Source organism: Chanos chanos, chromosome 9 (genome assembly GCF_902362185.1).
Source record: "Chanos chanos chromosome 9, fChaCha1.1, whole genome shotgun sequence".
NCBI lineage: Eukaryota > Metazoa > Chordata > Actinopteri > Gonorynchiformes > Chanidae > Chanos > Chanos chanos.
In genome coordinates this window covers 19,896,764-19,915,454 of record NC_044503.1, presented here as the reverse complement: position 1 = coordinate 19,915,454, position 18,691 = coordinate 19,896,764, and the positions used below count along the sequence as shown (strand labels likewise).

General features: G+C 44.2%; 1 protein-coding gene across 1 annotated transcript in view; it reads left to right on the top strand.

Moving 5' to 3' along the window:
* trabd2a (TraB domain containing 2A) overlaps positions 1 to 18,691 on the top strand; it is a 47,626-nt gene that overhangs the window by 9,153 nt on the left and 19,782 nt on the right. Inside the window, exons 3-4 of the mRNA XM_030785282.1 lie at positions 9,272 to 9,418; positions 10,447 to 10,621. Coding sequence (XP_030641142.1) covers positions 9,272 to 9,418; positions 10,447 to 10,621 — 322 coding nt within the window. The remainder of the gene's footprint in view (positions 1 to 9,271; positions 9,419 to 10,446; positions 10,622 to 18,691) is intronic.

Here is an 18,691-nt window from a genome sequence, read left to right as displayed (position 1 = left end):
AAAAGACATTTTTAAAACTGTTTTATTTTTGGATTTTCCCCTCTTTCCTTTAGCAATCCCTCCCCCCACCTCCCCCCCGCTTCTTTTTTTTTTTTAGGCATGTCTGATCTGGCATTTAAGGGAATGAAAGCGTTGCCCCCCTCCCTGGGCAGTTCCCTCAGTGTCTCTCTGAAGTCCTCTGTATTGTTTACTTTTGTCCTCTTTCACTGAGAATTCGGCACACTGGGATAAAACGGACCGCGCTCCGAGGGTCCTTTACACTCGGAGTCTGTTTGTCTTTGGTTACATTTGGTTACGGGGCGGTCTGGAGTCTGGGGACAGGGAGGGGTGTGTTTGGCCACTGACCTCAGGAAAAATTGACAAGCAACACACTGCTCACCTGCACAAAAATTAATTTTGTCTTTTTTGTACCCCTCTCTCTCTCTCTCCCCCGTCCCCCCCCCCCCTCTCTCTCTCTCTCTTTCTCTCTTTGTGAGGACAAATAACTCTATGTCTGTGTCTCTGATCATACAAATCATCTGATTATTATGAGTGAAAGGTTTGATTATTGAAGTACATATGTAGGTGCGTTAAATAGATTATTATCAGAGAAAGGTTTGGTTACTGAAGTACGCATCCGTTCACTTATGTTGCTCTTATTACTCATCACATCCCTTCACTTATGTCACTCTTATTACTCATCACGTCCCTTCACTTATGTCACTCTTATTACTCATCACGTCCCTTCACTTATGTCACTCTTATTACTCATCACGTCCCTTCACTTGTGTCACTCTTATTACTCATCACGTCCCTTCACTTATGTCACTCTTATTACTCATCACATCCCTTCACTTATGTCACTCTTATTACTCATCACATCCCTTCACTTATGTCACTCTTATTACTCATCACATCCCTTCACTTGTGTCACTCTTATTACTCATCACATCCTTTCACTTGTGTCACTCTTATTACTCATCACATCCCTTCACTTGTGTCACTCTTATTACTCATCACATCCCTTCACTTATGTCACTCTTATTACTCATCACATCCCTTCACTTATGTCACTCTTATTACTCATCACATCCCTTCACTTGTCACTCTTATTACTCATCACATCCCTTCACTTATGTCACTCTTATTACTCATCACATCCCTTCACTTATGTCACTCTTATTACTCATCACATCCCTTCACTTGTGTCACTCTTATTACTCATCACATCCCTTCACTTATGTCACTCTTATTACTCATCACATCCCTTCACTTGTGTCACTCTTATTACTCATCACGTCCCTTCACTTATGTCACTCTTATTACTCATCACGTCCCTTCACTTATGTCACTCTTATTACTCATCACGTCCCTTCACTTATGTCAATCTCATTACTCATCACGTCCCTTCACTTATGTCACTCTTATTACTCATCACGTCCCTTCACTTATGTCACTCTTATTACTCATCACGTCCCTTCACTTATGTCAATCTTATTACTCATCACGTCCCTTCACTTATGTCACTCTTATTACTCATCACGTCCCTTCACTTATGTCACTCTTATTACTCATCACGTCCCTTCACTTATGTCACTCTTATTACTCATCACGTCCCTTCACTTATGTCAATCTTATTACTCATCACGTCCCTTCACTTATGTCACTCTTATTACTCATCACGTCCCATCACTTATGTCACTCTTATTACTCATCACGTCCCTTCACTTATGTCAATCTTATTACTCATCACGTCCCTTCACTTATGTCAATCTTATTACTCATCACGTCCCTTCACTTATGTCACTCTTATTACTCATCACGTCCCTTCACTTATGTCACTCTTATTACTCATCACATCCCTTCACTTATGTCACTCTTATTACTCATCACATCCCTTCACTTGTCACTCTTATTACTCATCACATCCCTTCACTTATGTCACTCTTATTACTCATCACATCCCTTCACTTATGTCACTCTTATTACTCATCACATCCCTTCACTTGTCACTCTTATTACTCATCACGTCCCTTCACTTATGTCACTCTTATTACTCATCACATCCCTTCACTTGTCACTCTTATTACTCATCACGTCCCTTCACTTATGTCACTCTTATTACTCATCACGTCCCTTCACTTATGTCACTCTTATTACTCATCACGTCCCTTCACTTGTGTCACTCTTATTACTCATCACATCCCTTCACTTATCTCACTCTTATTACTCATCACATCCCTTCACTTATGTCACTGTTACCATGGAAACAGACCTTGGGAGTAATGTTAAACCTGTGTCTGTGTCATGTGAACATGTCTTTGTAGGTGTTGTTTAATAGTCTATTTTGTGTGGACATTCAGTGAAACTCAGGGTTTAGTATTAATTAACATCCATCCCTTGGCTTTGCTGTCATTATGTGTTTCTTAACCATGTAGCGAGTTACTCTTCTCCAGTGTAAACTGACTCTTGATTTACTCCTGATAGGACACTCTTGACGATGTCTCGTCGTGCGACACATAGACTGAAGCAGGGGCGTTTGTGAGAAATGTAGAGAGTGTTTTAGCTGAACTATGTTAGCTGAGCGGCTGTTGAAGTCGGCTTGGTCCCTGTGTATACATTAGCCAGATGACCTAGCACATACGAGCTAAGCAAGGCTTTGATGTCCTAATCCCTTTCACTCACAGTGTTCAATCAGGGATCCAGCAGGCATCCATGCTCAGTAGGACCCTGCACAGCTAAAAAGACAGCAAGCTGTTTGGATGAGAGGCAGGCCATTCTTTACCAGCACGCTGCTGTTGTCTTTAGCGTAATGCTAACACTGGTCACGTGACTGCTGAAACAGCTGTTTCTCAGTCAGTAAATCACTCACACCAGCAAGGGGCTTTTGTTTTGTTTTTCCCACAGTTTCCAGTGTTGTGTTGTTTCCTGAGATGGTCTCATGCATTAAGATGGTTTAAGAGTATTTACGTGGTGTTTATAAAGGAAATATCATGTATTCATGTTTTCATTGATAAGTTGGAACAGTATTAGTCCATTCATCCTGTGTGAATTAACACTGTTATTAGTTCAGTCACAGTGGGAATTAGACTATTTAGACTGTTCTTGTTGTTCTGGGTCCTCCAAACGACAGTGACTGAAGTGTTTTCTCAGTTGCTCAGTGTCCTCTTTGTTTGTGTGTGTGTGTGTGTGTGTGTGTGTGTGTGTGTGTGTGTGTGTGTGTGTGTGTGTGTGTGTGTGTTTGCTTGCGTGTGTGTGTGCATGAGTGAGTGCGTGCGGATGTGTGTATTTGTCTGTGTGTATGCTTATATGGTGTGTGTGTGTGTGTGTGTGTGTGTGTTTGCTCAGTGTAGGTCTGCGCTGACTGCTTTGTGTTACCATAGCTGGAGTAGATAAGACAGTGAGCGTTTGTCCAACACCTTCCATCTCAACCCCAACCCCACTCCACTCCACACACCCACTCACATTAAGCTGTATGCTGTTTGGCTGCTTTTTGTCACTTGGCCATTATGAAACTATCGCTCCACAGACACTCAGTCCCCACTTTTATCATTTGACACTGATTCTCTCTTACAGTCTAAATATTTGGATGTGGTGAAAAACCTCAGTAAATTGGACCCGTGTGTGTGTGTGTGTGTGTGTATCTGTGTGTGTGCTGATATGAGGTGTGAGGACCCAGTTGAAGTGAATCCCTGTTTTCCCAATCTTTCCCTTTCTGCATTACACTTATCACCACCATCACATAACTCCCTCTCTCCCTCTCTCTCTCATGCACATTGACACACACACACATACACACACACACACACACACACACACAGATCTACGGTGCTACTGTGGGTGATGTAATGTTCTCTTTCCACATTGAATAAATTATCTGTATGTTTAGGATAAATAGAAAGACTATTGTTTTGTTATATTGCAATTCTTCACATATTTGTTTTTGTCTCTCACAAATTTAGAGCTCTTAACATAAGACAGACAAGTCAGCCCTCACTGTCCCACTTTTACACAGACCTGCTCTCGCTGTTTATTTATCCTGACTTTTCATACTACACTCACACTGGCTCTCCAAGACTAAATAATTTAACCAGAATCTTATGAGGAAAACCATGACATTGAGTCTCTCTCTCTCTTTCTCACACTCACACACACACAAACACACTCTGAATGCATGTCTGTGTGTGTGCGGGTGTGTCAATGTACAGTGGAAACAGACCATGCCATCTATAAGAAACATGACCAAAGAAAGGGTCTTGGTGTGAGTTTTTTTTGGTGTTTCAGTGTTAAGTGTTTTTTTAGTTTTCATGTCTCCACTGAATTGGAAAATGAGTGATAAGTCTTGAAAGGCTCCAGCCCAGACCCGAGACAACAGGCTTGGTGCCTGGTTCACTGGAATGTACAGTTCATCACACGTGCATGGTCTGTGTGATCAGTTCATCACACGTGCATGGTCTGTATGATTAGAGTGCATTCCTGCAGTGGAGTGGACAGCTGTCTAAGATGACAAAGAAACACACACACACACACACACATACACACACAGAGACACCTCTTAGCTGTTTTACTGCACTGTATCTGTACTTTTGTGTCTATGTGTGAGTGTGTGTCTGTATGTGTGTGTGAGTGTGTGTTATAGAGAGATAGAGAGAGTCTTTGTTCCCTGTGTTGACCCCGAGAAGGGAAGATGCTAGAGAAAGGAGAAAGAGCTGAGGAGCTGAGTGATCTGAGTGATTCATGTTCAAGAACTTCCATTTGCATCATTCCTCATTTAGGACTTTTTATTCCTCCGTCAGGACTTTTCACTCCTCAGTCAGGACTTTTCACTCCTCAGACAGGACTTTTCATCCCACTGCATTCTCATTCGTCAGTCAGGACTTTGACATAAAGCGTTGCCAGTGGAGTGGTGTGTGAAAGGCTAGATAAATCAAAACTTAAACACATGTCAAAGGCGTTGCCCAAGAGGCGTGTTTCATTTACCCTGGACTGCAGCTTCATGTGTACCGAAGTATGTGGGTCTGTTTCTTAAAGGCTGAAGTCTGAAGAAAAACAAAAAATATAGAAGTAGTTAAACTCCTTAAGAAAACATAGGCATCATGTTTTACCAAATGACAGAATGTTGTGTGTGAAATGTTGACTAGAGTCAGTTCAACTCTGAGAGATTAAATAGCTCTACTATGGTACTCAGGCCTCCAATGGTTAATCTGTAACTGTCACTGTCTCACAATGACTTTAAAGAGAGAGAGAGCGAGAGAGAGAGAGAGTCTTGTTCTTTTCATGCTCTTTTCACCTGAGCACATGAGTTTGGTCTTTGAGCCACTGTATTCCTGTGTCATATGTAGCAGATGTGAAAAAGCCTGATCTGTTCACATCTTTTTGAAGTTTTACATCAGTGACACCAACATGCCAACAAATATATCACATTACCTCATGTCTCCATGTTTGACTTCAGTTGTAAAAAGGTGACTGATGACCCAAAGGGATGGCAGAATTTCAGCTGATTAAGAAACAGTCAGACAAAAAACAGCAGAGGACAAACAATGGTCCCTTTCCCTGGTGATGTGATGGCCGTCTTTATTTTTTCTCTCCTTTTTTTTTTTTTTTTTTTTTTTTTGTTCTGTGATATTTTCCTGGCCAAAAAGATGTTTGAGGTCTTAACTGCTGAGAAAACACTAGGTTGATGTAATGGGGAGAGAGAGAGAGAGAGGTTAATGCCTTTAACAACCATTAGCCAGGTTCCACAGTGCTGCCCATCAGTGTGGCCGCTGACAGATGAGGAGAAAACCAAGTCGTTATGCTGATGGAGAACCATAGTCCTGAGGTTCCACATGGCCAGGACCGTGACATTCTCAGTGTCTTTAATGGGACTGTGCTGTTTTACTCAGACAGAGATTAGTTTAACACAGGGTAGGGCAGCCATGGGGGGCCATGGTACTGTGGATTAGGCCCAGACCTGTCGCATGCTGCAGGACTTTGTCTTCATTATGTCAACCAGAAACAGAAAGGTAAAAGGGAGTGTTAGGCAGAGTAGACTGGACAGGACTGGGAGGGCAGTGTAGACTGGACAGGACTGGGAGGGCAGTGTAGACTGGACAGGTTTGGGAGGGCAGTGTAGACTGGACAGGACTGGGAGGGCAGTGTAGACTGGACAGGTTTGGGAGGGCAGTGTAGACTGGACTGGACAGGACTGGGAGGGCAGTGTAGACTGGACAGGTTTGGGAGGGCAGTGTAGACTGGACAGGTTTGGGAGGGTAGTGTAGACTGGACTGGACAGGACTGGGAGGGCAGTGTAGACTGGACAGGTTTGGGAGGGCAGTGTAGACTGGACTGGACAGGACTGGGAGGGCAGTGTAGACTGGACAGGACTGGGAGGGCAGTGTAGACTGGACTGGACAGGACTGGGAGGGCAGTGTAGACTGGACAGGACTGGGAGGGCAGTGTAGACTGGACAGGTTTGGGAGGGTAGTGTAGACTGGACTGGACAGGACTGGGAGGGCAGTGTAGACTGGACAGGTTTGGGAGGGTAGTGTAGACTGGACTGGACAGGACTGGGAGGGCAGTGTAGACTGGACAGGTTTGGGAGGGCAGTGTAGACTTGAACAGCTCTGTTGTTATGGATGGAGAAGATATTTTACATCACAAGCATGTGAACTGTCTTAGAGTCTACACCACATTGCAGAAATCCACCTTTCTCTACTCTCAAGCAACAAGCAGTTTTTTTTTTTCATATGGCCAATACATGTCAGTTTAAGCTTTGTTTGGCCAATCAGCACCATTAGCCTGTTCAGTTTTTTTACAGACTTGCATGCAACATTCAAGGGTTTGAAGCGAAAGAGGGAAAAAAGAATGATATCTTTTGTGTCTCATTTACTCTGAGTTGAGAGTAAATCCAAATTCTGCTTGTTTGGAGCAAGGTGACTGAAGTGTCTGTCTGACAACTGCATGAAACTGATCTCAGATTTGGAATCTGAGGTAAACAGAGTTAAAGAGAGAATTCTTAAGCCTCATTTGTGTAGCCTTTTAACTGGAGCCCCAGACTAAAAAACTTGTGAAACGTGAAATTATCAGAAGGTCTGGATCATGTGACCTTATTCTCCTCTTCTCTGTCTGCTCATCTTCTTCACTCAGGCTCAGTAATGTAGGCACATTTGCAGAAGAGCCTTCTCTGCCTTCTTTTTGTTTTTGCAGTGCCCAAAACTCAACTCCTCTCCTTCCTGACGGATTCTCTCAGGCTTACCCTCTTTAAAAGCCCAGTTCATTTCCATTACAATGGCAATTATTGACTTTCATAGCACCACGGCACTTTGATATGAGCTAGCTCTGGTGTGTGTTTGTGTGCGTGCGTGCGTGCGTGTGTGTGTGTGAGAAAGAGCAGAACGCACCCACTGACCCGCGACTTGCACACAACAGAGAGGATCACAGGAAGAAATGTCATTTGTTCAATTCACCCCTTCTTTTTTTCTCCTTCTTCTCACTGTCTCATCCTTCCCTCCTTTCCTTTAATCCTTTTTTCCCTCTAAGAGTGATCCTCACTCACTCACTCTCCCACTCAATTTCTTAAGTAACACCATAATTTAAGGGGCTGAAAGAAGGTAAAGAAAGAACGCCCCTCTGCACTCACACACACACACACACACACACACACACAGAGCCCAGCAGAGATGGGCTTTGGGACAGAACAGATGGGGAAGTTTTTTGTGGAGGAGTTTGGGGGGGCGGGGCAGGCCAGTGGGGTGGCGATAGGCTAATTAGTGCCGCACAAAGGCCGGCCCTCTTTCATATGCAGAGTGAAGCTTTGATCAGGCCATGGATGAAAGTACGAAGAGTAGAAAGTGGACGGGGGGAGGTGGGTGAGGGGGCGTTCTTTGGCCCTTTGTCCTGAAGAAGAAGGCATCTGCTCTCCTCCTTCTCTTTACTCCCCACCCCAGTACCAGTGTTTGGTCCCAACAATGGGAGCCAGAGAAGAGTGTCACCGCCAGTGCCAAATGAAAGAGAAAGTTCCTCTGTCTGTGTGTGTGTGTGTGTGTGTGTGTGTGTGTGTGTGCGTGTATGTGTGTGCGTGTGCGCATGTGTGTGCACATGTGTGTGTGTGTGTGTGTGTGTTTCTGTATGTGTATGCGTGTGTGTGTAAATGGAGATTGGCATTGCCTCTGTCAGCCCATGTGCCGTTTTCCTCAGGCTGTGTCTGAGATAGAGGGTTGAGTTTGTATTGGCTTGATTGATTTTGCCTATTGAGAAGGAAATAAACTTGTTGTTTGGGTGAGGATGACAGCCATTCATATATCATGTATCCATCACAGGGAAACTGGGGAGGGTTTGACCGAGGGAGAGAAAGTGTGTGTGTGTGTGTGTGTGTGTGTGTGTGTGTGTGTAATTTCATGGTGAGACAACAGTAGACTGCTGCTGAAACAGGCCAAGATAAAGGAGAGGAGTTAGAGTCATGGAGAGAAAAGCCATCACAGAGCCTCTGATCTCTGTCAGAAACATCCACATCTTAGAGATTTACTGTGCCCTTTAAACTTTACAACCTCTCCTTACTTTAAGCCAAGACATCAAATAAATGAAATATTTTAAATGATCATAACCAAGGACTTTAAATGTAATGCCTTTAAATGTCTTTGATGTCTATTTAACAAAACATTGATGTTGAAACTTGAAACTTGATGTAGTGTGTTAATAGGTATGAATTGTACTATTTCCGTAGTTTTGATTATTTTGGCCACATTGTAAAACTGAATAGCAAAAAAATAGTGAAAAGACTGAAGAAAAACAGAGTGACTGATTGTTTTGGGGCAGTTGAATTCTCTAAGAGAAAAACAAACGTGTCAGACATGGTAATCATGCATCACGGAGCACACAGCCTGTTCCATTGCCTTGAGATGATGTTACATGGTGGTATATGGTGTGTTCCTGGTGTGAAATCTCTCACCTCTTATCTCTAAATGTTCTATATTTATTCTCATTTAGAGTGTATTTGACCTCAAAACTCCCATCTGTCTTCCTTGGATTCTCAGATCTGAGAAATGAATATTGAATTTATATTTATAAGTTAATATTTGCTTGTTATGATACTGTAGCAGTAACCTTAAGGAAACACAGACACGAGTACAGTTACTTGTATGTGTTTGTTCATTAAGACCTAAATGACTGTAGAAAACATGTATTCTTTGAATTTCTGGTAGTAAGAATGTATGTATGCTTTGTTCTTCAGACATGAACTGTGTTTTGAATTTAGTCCTGTGTGAGTGAGTGTGGTGCATTCTCTCTCTCTGACTCTCCCTGACTCTGACAGGTGATCTTCGCTCTGAACCAGACACTGCTTCAGCAGGAGAGTTTGCGTGCAGGTAGTCTCCAGGTCCCCTACACCACCGAGGACCTCATCAAACACTACAACTGTGGGGACCTCAACTCCATCATATTCAATCACGACACCTCGCAGGTATTTCATAAATATATAAACTACTGACTGAGTGCTTTGGTTTGGTCTTTAGCTCACACGTTTACAGTATAAACACTGGCATGCCTGCTCCACACTCATTAACACTAAACCACGGCTTAGATACAGTCAGCCCTGCCAGCTTAAACATATTACTCACACACACACACTCACACACACCCCAGATAAATCCCAGACACCGTCATACAAAAGTCACTCCTCACACTGAAACACTGCCCTTCTCTGAGCCAGTCTATCACTGCGGCACCATAATCTCCACCCTCCTTCTCTAATGCTACACCATAATCTCCACCCTCCTTCTCTAATGCTACACCATAATCTCCATCCTCCCTCTCTAATGCTACATCATAATCTCCATCTTCCCTCTCTAATGCTACGCCATAATCTCCACCCTAATGCTAATGTTCCACCATAATCTCCTCGCTCCCTCTCTAATGCTACACCATAATCTCCATCCTCCCTCTCTAATGCTCCATCATAATCTCCACCATCCCTCTCTGATGCTCCATCATAATCTCCACCCTCCCTCTCTAGTGCTACACCATAATCTCCACCCTCCCTCTCTAGTGCTACACCATAATCTCCACCCTCCCTCTCTAATGCTCCATCATAATCTCCACCCTCCCTCTCTAATGCTCCATCATAATCTCCACCCTCCCTCTCTAGTGCTACACCATAATCTCCACCCTCCCTCTCTAATGCTACACCATAATCTCCACCCTCCCTCTCTAGTGCTACACCATAATCTCCACCCTCCCTCTCTAATGCTACACCATAATCTCCACCCTCCCTCTCTAGTGCTACACCATAATCTCCACCCTCCCTCTCTAATGCTCCATCATAATCTCCACTCTCCCTCTCTAATGCTCCATCATAATCTCCACCCTCCCTCTCTAGTGCTACACCATAATCTCCACCCTCCCTCTCTAGTGCTACACCATAATCTCCACCCTCCCTCTCTAATGCTCCACCGTCTCCGTCCTCTCTCTCTCTTTCGCTGTGTGCTGCAGGTTCCCAACTTTAACAACATCACACTGCCTCCCAACGAGCAGGTCACCGCCCAGGAGATTGACGCCTACTTCCGCCAGGAGCTGATCTACAAACGGAATGAGCGCATGGGTAAACGAGTGAAGGCCCTGCTGGAGGAGCATCCAGACAAGAGCTTCTTCTTTGCCTTCGGTGCAGGTGAGTCTCTCTCTGCCGTTCTTCTTGCTGTCCCGTGTCGTCAGCTAAATGCTTTGAGGGGTCTCTCTAAGGGATTCAGAGCAGATTCCCCATTACAGTAAAGCCCTGAAATCTTTCACTGGTGACCATCTTCAGTACCTGAACATTGGAGCTGCGCTCCCTTTAGTCTGATGGCAGGTGTTCCTCAGTTTTTGGAGCATGTTTGGATGAGTATGTTTTTTGTCATTTCATTAATCAAATGCTCTTTCTTTCGTTCATTTTATCAGCTGTGTCATGCTAGCTGATGAGGTTTTCTCTTGTGATTTCTCTCTCATGCTCTCATGCTCAACAGTGAAACAAGTGTCTCTGGGAAAACTTACATCTTCAAAAACCACCACATCAGACTCTCAAACAATTTAAACAGTCTCAAATACCCTTCAGTCAGGGAGGAACACCCCCCCACACACACACACACACACACACACACACACAAGCCCCCCCCACCCCCCCAGCCCATTCCAGCGAGACCTTTGTTCCTGGCCAGTATTTTCTCCCACGAATGGTTCTCCAGCTCTCTGACCGTGGTCGGTTCACCGTGAGGTCACCTGTATGTCATTCTGTGGACTCAGTGAGTGCATTAGACTGGACAAGTTTTTAAAAATCTGATTAGAGCTGCTTAGAATGAATGACTCAAATTCTTCCCATCCTGAGTGAGACTGTGCCACAGAGCGGAGCGGAGGGGGCTAGAAACAGCCGGCCGGAAAGTCAAGGGCTTAAATCCCTCCAAAAAAAAAAAAATTAATGAAAACGCTTCTGTTGTGGCACTAATAAGCCCTGTAGTGATCTGTGATCGGGGTGCCCTTTCTTGTCTTTTCCAGAGAGACTTATTACTGCATTAGCTGCTTCATTTAACTACAAAGTTAAAGTTGGATGGATTATCTGTTAAAAAAAAGAAAGGAACCAGGAACGGGTGAACGTTGGAGAGCTCTTTTCACTGAACTGAAGTGGAGGAGGGTTAAAACTGAAGGTCCCCTCCTTCACTGCAACTCCCTGCTCCTTTCCTCTCCTCTCCCCTCCTCTCCTGTCCTTTCTTTTCTCTTCTTCTCTCTTTCCTCCTCTCCTCTCCTCTTCCTTCTTTTCTCCTGTCCTCTCCACAGCCCTCTTTTCCACCCATCTCTCCTCTTTTCTCCTCTCCCCTGCTCTCCTCTCCTCTCCTGTAATCATGTGGATTCAGGTTCTTATAAAATGTGGTCGCTGTGATTTTTAAAAATAGCCTTTTTCCCTTAGGTGTGTAACCAAAGCCTTTGAAAGGGATTACATCACTTTTCTAGCTAACGATGACAGCTAAACTCCAAGCTTTTCTTATTCTTTTTCTTCTTCTTCTTCTTCTTCTTCTTCTTCTTCTTCTTCTTCTTCGGGCTGTTTTGTCAGTATCTGAAAGACTTTGGATATGTTCTGCTACCATTAGAGATAAACTTTTACAGACAACAACAGGACTTTGACTCTGAGAGTGTGGGCAGTGGACTGTGCAAACTCTGTACAATGTTTGTGTTGTCCTGATTCACACTCTGCAGAGTGAACACTGTAATAGACACACAGCTCCCTCTTTTGATAAAGTGTCATACACTCACTTTGTTTTTGTTCACCAGTGTTACAGTGAAACAGGAAAAGCAGGAGTGTGCACAGAACACCAGAGAAGCCAAACTGTGATCATTTGTATAGCTTACAGACTACAAATTTATTCAGAGAAATTCAGGCCTGCATGTGCAGTTCACTTGTGCAAAGCAGAAAGAGACAAGAGCCCATGGAGGTGAATCCCGGATGGGAATTTGCTGGGTGTCTGTTTTTTGTTTTTTGTTTTATTATCTCATGTATACGAAACCAGTGAGTGTTCGCTGTGAGGTGTCGTCTTGTGATTGTTATAGAGAATTCACACATGGTCAGATGATCATTAAACCAGGATCTTCTCTATTAAATGTTCTCTGTTTAACGTTGGAGTGAGAAATGAGTGAAAAAGAGGAGAGAAGAGAAGAGAAACAGGATGAAGTGGAAGAATGATGCAGTGGAAAAGCCAGCTGGTAGCAAAATTCAGTTAATCAGGCTTTGTCTTCAAGATCACATTAAATTAAAAAAAATACTATAAGAAAACGCTGATGAATCATATGTATGAACTTATTAGGATATCGGGATAAACTTAGCCATTTCAGTTTTTTTCATATCTATCAAACAGTTGTGTATTTGTCTTTGAGACCAGTATCCAGTCCCTTTGATGTGTGTGTGTGTGTGTGTGTGTGTGTGTGTGTGTGTGTGTGAGGCGGTACCTGCTGACACTGTCTCACTTGACTGGGTTTGTGACCTGGAGAGAGTTTGTGAATGAAAGCAGAGCAGGGTCAGTCAGCCAGCGGCACTGTCTCTGAACACAGCCTGCGTTTCATTGGCTGTTTCTGTGTATGTGAACACAGCCTGCGTTTCATTGGCTGTTTCTGTGTATGTGAACACAGCCTGCCTTTTCTCGGTTGCTCTCTTGCTGCCTCACAATCCCTACCACTTCTCTGTTCTTTTCTCTCTCATCTCTATTTTGTTCTCTCTGACACCAAATTTCCTCTTTTTTGTCATCCTATCCCCTTTATCATCTCCTCCTTGGCCTTCTTTTCTCTTTTCTTTTTCTCTGTGCTCTCTGTGCTTTCTCAAGCCGTCTGTATCTTCGCCCCATCCGTCTGCCATGAGCGTCTGTGTAGTCTAGCGGCACGCAGTTAGGGAAACATTGCCTGATTATTCCCCTGTGGGGCAGAAACTGAGAACTGGATTTGGAGCCACAATGGCTGCCTTTGTTTGCCAGGCCTGTCTTGTGGTGTGTTTGAGATCAGCTGAGCAAAGCAACACTATCAGAGCATAAACCTCTCCACCTGAACTAGACTAGTAACCCGGACAACTCCTGTCTGCAGAGACCCACACTCATAAGCTGCACGCACACACACACGCACGCGCGCGCGCGCACACACACACACAATTAATTGGCTCCTCCCCCTTCATTCTTTGTCTGTGATAGATAAGTTGTCTTGCGCTGTGTGAAGCATGTGTGTGTTTGTATATGTATGAGTGTATGAGTGCATGTGTGTATGTGTGTGCGTGTGTGCACGTGGGTGTGTGAGATGTGGATGTCATGTCATGATAATTCAGGGCGGGTGTGGCAGTGGTTTCACCTGTTGGCCAAGGGCCAGGTCCTGTGGGCAAGGCTGGGGTCCCCTGTGACAGGAGGATGGAAAAATAAAGGTGGGGGAAGAAGACGTCACCACTACACTCCTCTGTGACCTGATCCAGTCAGGAGTTATCAGCATCCTGCCTGACTGTGGCAGCACAGACATAGGAAAGTCCTCTCTCTCTCTGTGATTCAGTGCCTGTTTTTCACACACACACACAGAGTAAACACCTCTCTGCTACAGTGCCTGTTCTTTACATGGAGAGACAGATGTTTTGGCTTATTACTGATTACAAAATGTATGTAAACATTATTTAAACACTTATTTAAACACTTATCTCTGATTTACTGACATTTGTAAGAGAAAAATGTAACAAAGAGAATGATAATATGTTACTCTCTGTGTTTTATGAATTTTACTACTAATGTATTCATGTCACTATTCATATTACTACTGTAATATGCATTGAAAATGAAAGCGTCAGAAATGATTTTTTTGTGGCTCATATTGTTTGCAGAAGTGTCCATGCATTCTCTCATTACAGAGGAATGTCATTTACAGCCTTTATTCCATTAAACATTCCCAACGTTTTCATTTCTGCAAGCCGCCCTTTGGCCGTAAAACGGGAAAATTGTGAGGACCATATGGAAGCATTCAGCGCTACGGTCCGGCTTGTCGCCGTAGTAACCCAATACAGCCAACCATTCACCTCCATCAGTCCCATTCATTCTCCCTGCCACTCGCCCCCCCCCCTCTTTTTTTATTAATTTATTATTAACAGCGACATGTTTACACATAGACTGGGGGGACCACTCTCTCTCTCTCTCTCTCTCTCTCTGCAGAGCTTTCTCAGGGTACAGTATCACTAAGCACTGCTCCACAGCTGTTCGAATCATCACAGGCTGTCGGGTCAAAACCACAAATTTAAATATTTGTGGCTGAATAATTGCGGAGTGGTTGTTCGCTGTGGTGTTGACACTGAGGATGTTTTATTCCTCTAGCAGTGGGCTGCCCAGGCTCTCTGGGCTGCTGTGAGGTGTGAAGTGAAGGATTTGGTTAGACTTGTCATGGCCCCAGGGCCCCAGTGTGTCCCTCTGCTCTCAGACACATGTCACATGTCACAGAGTGGCCTATAGACATCAGATCAATCATTTAGCCCCGCCCACACACACACACACACAAAGATGACAGACCTACATACACAAATACAGACACACACATACCCACACAAGGTTTGACACAGACACACCACACCTCCATAGACAATCAGACACACGCTGTGTGTGTTCTAGGGTGTCCTTAGAGTAACCAGAAGGAGAGTTTAGTTTTCTCTAGATGAGTACATTCTTACCATCCACTAATTTCTGCATTCGTATATAAAGAAACATAAAAAGACACAAAAAGTGCTGTAAACTATGGTTCTGTCTGTCTTTGGTTTTCATTAAAGATTATTTTAGAAATGTTTTGCCTAACTTGTCACATAAATTACACAGAGATGTCATAAACAATAATTTAAACCCAAAAATAAAAAGACAGGGAGACAGAAAAGCCTTCAATTCTGAGTTTGTATGATACAGACCTCTTCCCTCCTGACTCCCCGTGAGTGATGGACTTCACGCAGTCACATCCCAGTCTGGCCCAGCTACTCTGTCAGTGTTATTTAGCTCCATGCCAAACGTTGTGTCATGGATTAAGGCTCTCAGAGCAAGTTGTCATGGGAATAGCCCAGTCTGACAAAACCAGTGTCAGCTGAGATGCCACCAGTGTGGTACTGGTCTTCCCTGCTCTGCTGGTGTCTACACCAACCCTCTACAGTGGCCTCTGCCCAGACCAGACCACACCATACACCCGGAACTTTCTGGACCCTGAGCTCTGACCTCTTCATACTTCACTCATACCTGTGGTTCCACGCACCTGGAATCTCCGGTTTTATGTTTTTTCTTTCTTCTCTTCTTTGTTTTGCCTCTGGCTGTTAATAAACGGTTCAGTCTTCTGGTGAAGAGTCACACACTTTGAAAGTGAACAGCGCCTCTTGTTGTTAACTGTGTGCTGGTGATTCAGAGGAGAAATACTGTGTGGAAAGGAGGAGAGGAATGCAGAGAACCGCTTTTAATTGGGAAATAGTAAACCAGAGTGACCTGAATGAGAGAGAGAGAGAGAGATGATAGCACTACTCCAGTTATTTATAGCTCTTTTCTTGGGGAGGTGTTTATGACCTATTTGCATTGCTTGGCCATTTTCTTTCTCACTCTCTCTTTGATTCAGCTCACAGGTCATAAAAGAGACTTTTTTTCCCCTTGTGGCCCCTTGTGGTGTAATTTGTGGGGGGTGAGGTCAAAAGGTCAGAAGGTTAGACACGGTCTGGGCTCATTCTGTGATAGAGTTCCTGTGTGTGTTGGCCTCCTGCAAAGCTCGACACACACAACCCAGAAAGACATGAGAGGACAAGTTCCACACACACACAGGATCAGTTAGATTCTTTGGGCTGCGTGTTGAATTAAACTCTCTATGCAGCTCTTGTTCTCTGAGCCTGTCTGAAGGGTGCAGTGGGAAAGCAGATCCAGGGCTGAGTTGGACACTGCGCAATGAGAAGAAGATTGCTCTGTGTGTTTCATGAGACAGGAGCAGTTCTTTGGCTCTCTGGGAAGCAGGGCTGTTGTTCTGATGTGTCAGTTCTTTGGCTCTCTGGGAAGCAGGGCCATTGTTCTGATGTGTCAGTTCTTTGGGAAGCAGGGCTGTTGTTCTGATGTGTCAGTTCTTTGGGAAGCAGAGCCATCGTTCTGATGTGTCAGTTCTTTGGGAAGCAGGGCCGTTGTTCTGATGTGTCAGTTCTTTGGGAAGCAGGGCTGTTGTTCTGATGTGTCAGTTCTTTGGGAAGCAGGGCCGTTGTTCTGATGTGTCAGTTCTTTGGGAAGCAGGGCTGTTGTTCTGATGTGTCAGGTCAGTGTTTACAGAGTCTCTGGGCACTGTGCCAACACACCTCCACCACAGAGGCATGTTTCAGGATGGACAGGCAGACGGGCCAAGTGCAACGTGGTTAAGCAGAAGTACCTCTTTGTGCTCTAGTCAGCAGTCCCATTTCTCTCTCTCTCTCTCTCTCTCTCTCTCTCAGTGATATTTTAGGCATTTCTCATAGCTGCTACTGCCATTGTCTTTACTCCTGGCCTGGATCAGGATATGGCTTATGCTGAAGAAGTTACTGCTATCATCTCTCCTTTCACTGTCTCAGAGCTTCCAACATTTCTGCCTGCTCTGCTCACAACACTGATTGATATGTGTGTGTGTGTGTGTGTGTGTGTGTGTGTGTGTGTGTGTGTGTGTGTGTGTGTTTGAGAGAGAGAGAGAGAGAGAGAGAGAGAGTGGGAGAAATAATTTACCCCTTGCGGTGACCCAAGACACCACACACGCACACACGCACACACACACTCACATACATATGTGTGTGCACACACATTTATCTTGTTCCACAAAAAAATCGCTTTCCATTCACTTACATGTTAGCATAACTAAAGATTAATATGCTTGACCCTAAGCTTAACTATAAACATGAAAAAGAAATATTTTGGCCCATTTTTTGTTTTAAAGACAGGCGTGTCTTTGTTTGGAAAGCATTTAAACTCACATTAAAGTGCTTTTTCACATGCTCATTAACCTGTGGGCATGTGTGTAAAACACACACACACACTTTCTCAGAGCCCTCTTACATTGCAGCGAGGGTTTGACACCTTGTTGTGCATATGTACTCTGGCCTATCAGGATACACACGGGATTGCCATAATGCTTTGGGAGAGGATACACACAGCAGACTTTGTTGTGATACCCATCATGCTTTCAGATGGTGAGCATTCTGAGCGTCTGCCCATAACTCATGGTGATTTGTCTTCCTGTTCGCGTTTTGCATGAAGACACTGGAGGCTTTCACTCACCAGAGACTTTGCAGGTACTGAATGATGCGCAGAGACCTCTGAGGACTGGTGACCACTGAGTGGGCCATGGGTTTCTGTTCTCCTCTCATAGAACAGGTCATGGGTTTCTGTTCTCCTCTCATAGAACAGGTCATGGGTTTCTGTTCTCCTCTCATAGAACAGGTCATGGGTTTCTGTTCTCCTCTCATAGAACAGGTCATGGGTTTCTGTTCTCCTCTCATAGAACAGGTCATGGGTTTCTGTTCTCCTCTCATAGAACAGGTCATAAGTTTCTGTTCTCCTCTCATAGAACAGGTCATGGGTTTCTTCTCCTCTCATAGAACAGGTCATGGGTTTCTGTTCTCCTCTCATAGAATGGGTCATGGGTTTCTTCTCCTCTCATAGAACAAGTCATGGGTTTCTGTTCTCCTCTCATAGAACAAGTCATGGGTTTCTGTTCTCCTCTCATAGAACAGGTCATGGGTTTCTGTTCTCCTCTCATAGAACAGGTCATGGGTTTCTGTTCTCCTCTCATAGAATGGGTCATGGGTTTCTTCTCCTCTCATAGAATGGGTCATGGGTTTCTTCTCCTCTCATAGAATGGGTCATGGGTTTCTTCTCCTCTCATAGAATGGGTCATGGGTTTCTGTTCTCCTCTCATAGAATGGGTCATGGGTTTCTGTTCTCCTCTCATAGAATGGGTCATGGGTTTCTGTTCTCCTCTCTTAGAACTGATCATGGGTTTCTGTTCTCTTCTCTCCTGTTCCATCCATACCAAGAGAAAACACACACTAATCCTGTCATACTGATGGGACAGAGTCTTTTTCTCAGGTGTTTTCTATTCATGTTTTAGACTTGTAACTAGTAGAATTGGTACCACTTTACAATAAGACTACCCTTATAATGGGCTTGTGAATGGTTTATAATTAGATCATTAATTAGGTTGTGAACACCTCATAAATCGTTAATAAGCTGTTATAACTCGT